Below are 4,861 nucleotides of genomic sequence, written 5' to 3' on the forward strand. Positions count from 1 at the left end.
TAAAAGGAACCATAATAGGAAAGCATCCAAGGGTAAAATATGTTCAAATTCTTAATTGCATGGGAGTCCTGGTTTAGGATAGCTAGGCTAAATTATGCAATTATAGAATAATAAAAGCCATGTAGCAAGACTGAAAAATTTCATTTAATACTCTTTTAAACTGTATTTCTCTGTGCTAGAGAAAAACAAGTTTACTTATTTATCTTACAAAAGAGCACATCTTAGGAATAAATCTTTCTTAATCTAAACATCTTGGTTTTATACTACCTGGCTTGACAATGCATCATTTTAGATAGAACGGGGCTTGTGAGATGGGAGGTAGGATAAGACTTTTCCCAGAGATGATGGTATGTTTCCTTTGCTGGCACCAAGGTTCTTAAAGGCATAATTATTTTCTTTACTGAGTGGAGCACAAGCAGGAACTCTTATGAAATATTTCCATCTTGCGCAGTTTCAAGGCCATGGCCGATCCTGGGAACAGAGGAGGGATCTACCGCCCCTTGAGTCTCACCTGCTCCCTGCTCATTGTGGGAATGTGCTGTGTGTCTCCTTTCTTCTGTCACAGCCAGACAGACCTGCTGGCTCTTAACCAAGCTGATCCTCAGTGCTGGGAATCTTCTTCAGTACTCCTCCTAGGAATGCGGAAGCCTCGAATTTCCAACACTGTTTCAGGTTTCTGGGATTTTATGATCTACCTGAAGTCATCTGAGAACTTGCAGCATGGGGCATTGTTTTGGGATCTGGCCCAGCTCTTCTGGGACATCTATGTGGACTGTGTCCTCTCCAGAAACCATGGCTTAGGAAGGAGGCAATTGGCTGGAGAGGAAGAGAAGATCTCAGCAGTGCATCCACAGCACACAGGGAGAAAAAAAGGTGGTCAACCCCAGGTCCCATGTCTTTTGAAAGGATCAATCAAGTATGAATGTGCTGAATTGTGAGGAAGAGGGAAATGGCTTTAGGGGAATCCATTGCCACACATAGCCTCCTCAGGGGTGAGCCCAAAGAGCGCGCAAGTGATAGGAAGATAGATAGCACTTCCTTTTGTAATTTGCAGTAGCTGTTTTTATCAACATATTGTCCTCATCTTCATACTTCAACAGCAGCAAAGAAGAATCAGAAAGACAAGTAGGAAAAGAGAGGATCCCTAAAATACAATATCAAGGTATAAAGGGATGCCCCCAAATTAACATTATTTTTTTCAGTTAGGCTGAACATTGGTAGTCATAACCTGTGTTCACTTGCTATGGAATTGGGAAGATTTGAATATAAGCCTGGGGAAGGCTCACAGCACACAAGCTCTTGCCCCTTTTAAATAGAAAAACAAAACCAGAAACAAAAACTAATTGCTTTCATGTAAATGGGAAGGACTCCTTGAGATGTACTTACTTAGTTGATGGATAAATGGTAGAAAAATCAGCTGGCTTGCAAATTCACCCTTCCTTGTTTTTTTTGAACAAATTGCAAATAAGTAATTAACTTCCAGCAAGCTGAGTAATTAATTTTTAGAAATCTGGAACTTCCTACAAATTTAGAGATTTTTCACTGAAGTAAATATGGTAATCAAATGCAGTCTTCTCCAGGGGCACTAGAAAAAATATGCTTTATAGAATTAGAAAGAGGGTGAATAAATCACTGTAAGCTGAGAATAACAGCCTTATTCATACTGTTTTTGTTCCTTTTTTGGTGTTGTTTCAACCAATGAGCTTCTAAAACTTGCAGCAAGGGCTGTTTGGGTGGTAGTAACTATTTATGCACTAGTGGAAAACTGAAGCATAAATAATTTTTGCAGTTGTACATTTGATTGTGAGAACTGTTATATGTTCCTGTAAAAAGTCTATTAAAATAGCAATTAACAGTAATAGTTACACATCAATCTTTTCCCAAGATATTGTAGAACATTTAAATATCTAGTTTGTTTTACAGTAACAAAAAATATGATTAGCTGATCCATAAAGGCAGATAATCAGTACCAAAAACTATGATTAGCTGATCCATAAAGCCAGATAATCCACCACAATTATTTATAGATAAATTTATTATTTTGGCACGTGTTATTGTCACTTAAACCAATTTCCTTTTTCAAAGGAAATATTCTTTTAGCAGCTTAGCTACTAAAGCAGAAATACAAAATGACTGTCTTTAAATGTTGGTTACCAATATTTTAAAAATATTTTGAACAGAGGCTTCCCAGGCATCAGCATCAGTAAGGACTGTATATTTTCTTCATCTGTACTGTAGGCTCTTTTTTCCATTCTTACTCTACTTAACAGTGGTACTCAAATTACTACCACTATTTCTTGTTTTTGTATTTTGCACTCACTTTGAATTACTTTAAGTATCTATAGAATAAATGAAAATAATATTTGTGTTCAATTTAACCAGAAAATAATTATCTATAATTATATATTATAATTAATTAAATTAATTATATTATATAATTTAATTGTATATTAAAATTACATATATATATAATCTCAAAAACAGCTTTCAGTTTGCTTGCTTGCAACAGGCTACTATAATAGTCTGAGACAACATGTAATTTTCTGAGCATACTTCAATATGGCATTTCTATCTTCTTTTTTAAAATAAAAAAGTAGATTTGTCTTCAGCTTTGGAAGTCACTTCCTTCATCTTGCTACAGAGTTGCTATTGACCCAGCTGGTCTGCAAACTTTACTAGGCGTTGCTTTGCAAATATTAGGGGCAAACATTTCACTTTATTGAAGTTATTTTAATGTTTGACATAAACAATTGTTGCAGACCAGGAAATAAGACTTTCCATTTGTATTGTATAATCAGTCAAAGAGGGTCTTGGGTCAAGAAGACACCCTGTCTGAAAGTTAGTTTCAGGAACATTGAGATTTCAGCTCAAGAGGCTTGATTAAATCTCTAGTGGCTCAACTGGGCTCTGGATGTACCTGCACAGATTCTTCAGTAATTTTTTCTTTTGTCCCTGGGGAATTAATATGCTACTAGGTTAGGATGGGGGTGAGGGTGAAGAAGTGTTTGTCTCCATAGTTCTCAGGGAAATCACATCATCAGAGCAGAAGGGAAAAACTAAAATATGTGTCTACATAATACCCGGAAAGGTTCTTGCTATTTTGATGTCTTCAAGTTAAATAGTTTAAATTCACTTGAGAAATGTTGCAATGAATCATGCCTTATTAAAAACACAAAACTCCTATACAACTTTGTATGTTAATGTATTTGTTAATATTGAGTCAGCAAATATGAACACAAGAGATATCAAATAGCTACATAACCTTGGGCAAGTTAATTGACTTATTTAGCTCTCAGTTTCTTCATCTGAAAACGAGGGATATGGGAAGAATTAGAAGACCCTTAAAGTCTCTTCACATTCTGTGTTCTGAAGTTCTGTGATTCTATAAACAATAAATGTATGAAAAGTGTGGATTTAACTATAGAAAGAATCTGGAAGAGCTTTACTCCAAGGACAGCTTACCGAGCTGAGTGATGACCTAGACATTGTGGTGGTTTATAACTTTAATAAGCAGAAACAGAGGCAATCCAGAAATGAGAATTCCAAAAATTCTGAGGGCCAAAGATATCATCGTTTGAGAAGACTCAAAAGAACATTGTTATTTTGTCTAGAAAGATACAGGCTAACAGCTGAATGCCAAAATAGTCAGAAGGCTGAAGAGGCTATACCCAGGCTTCACTACTAAATTATGATGGATTCTGTGAAGGCACAGAGAGAGAGAGAAATTGATTTAGGAAAAGAGTAGGCTGATAATATCTCCCAAATAGAAAATAACAGAGTTGAGGTTAACACAAGGGTTAGTAAAGGCTTCAATACAAATGAAAGGATTTTGAAGTACATCCTTGTTTGTGTCAAAAATGATGATCTCTTCCCTCAACAAATCTTGCTCTGCCCCTGAGAGGAACAGAAAAACTTGCCTGCCTGAGCCTGGCAGTTTGGATGGTCTAGAAAAATTGTGAGTCTTTGCTTTCCTCCGTGACGTGAAAGTTAAAATTTAGATTTATAATTTGATGATGTTTGCAGTCAGTGTCTAACTAGCTGGCAAATGTTCATAATGCTTATTTTTTAAACATTAAGCAGAAGAGAAAACAATGCTTCAGAAATATAAGTTAGATTCACAAATGCTTGATTTTCTACTTTACTCACTCTGAGAAATTTTGTAAGCAACACATTAAGAAATTACCAATCTAGATATCTATTCTAAAGAATCATTCAGAGCTGTAGCCAATTTTGCAGTATAAGGTTCTTCACTGCAATATTATTTATAGCAACAGAAAATTGGAAATAATCTAAATGTCCCATAATAGGGTAATGGTAAACTAAATTATGGTATAAAGTATGTATGTGTAAAACTATGGTTCTCTCTGCAAGATTATATTATGGGTGGTTTAAACATTTTTCTTTATATTTTTATATTAAAATTATATGATGACAATTTTTTACTTTTTTAGTCAGAAAAATATATTTTAATACATATTAATCAAATAGGAAATGTATTTATTATAATCTACTTAATTCATATTATATAATTAAACTTCATAGGACACAAAGTTTTGCATAAATAAAAATTTCAAATATACCTCTGCAATAAATTTATACAGAATATTAATAGCCGAGTGGCAGAAACAGCAAACATTCTTTTAAAAACCAAGTCATTGATACTTAATTAGCCTGAAAATAATTTGGTGACCTAATGACTAGTTGCTTTTCTCTACTTTCAGGTGTATATCCTCAGCAACCAAGAATCCCTTCCCTAAAGAAGAAAGAGTTGATTGAAGACTTGATAAGCATGCATGCACATAGGAGTGGGTCTAAATTCATTGGAAAAGTGACCAATGTCCTGGAAATAAAGAGAAAGTAA

The 4,861-nt window shown here is 34.7% G+C and overlaps 1 protein-coding gene across 1 annotated transcript; it reads left to right on the forward strand.

Annotated features, from left to right (window-relative positions):
* The first annotated feature begins 461 nt into the window (after nt 1–461).
* FAM237A (family with sequence similarity 237 member A) lies at nt 462–4,861 on the forward strand. Its single transcript, XM_036857113.1, has 2 exons — nt 462–873; nt 4,722–4,861. Exons 1-2 carry the CDS (start codon nt 462–464, stop codon nt 4,859–4,861), a joined length of 552 nt encoding a protein of 183 aa, XP_036713008.1.

Source organism: Balaenoptera musculus, chromosome 7, assembly GCF_009873245.2.
Source record: "Balaenoptera musculus isolate JJ_BM4_2016_0621 chromosome 7, mBalMus1.pri.v3, whole genome shotgun sequence".
In the NCBI taxonomy this organism is placed as follows: domain Eukaryota; kingdom Metazoa; phylum Chordata; class Mammalia; order Artiodactyla; family Balaenopteridae; genus Balaenoptera; species Balaenoptera musculus.

Excerpts from the sequence above, each read along its gene's own strand:
- FAM237A (XM_036857113.1), top strand. The coding sequence starts at position 462 with ATGGCCGATCCTGGGAACAGAGGAGGGATCTACCGCCCCTTGAGTCTC. Across the intron at positions 874-4,721 it reads GCACACAGGGAGAAAAAAAG|GTGTATATCCTCAGCAACCA; the intron begins GTGGTCAACCCC and ends CTCTACTTTCAG.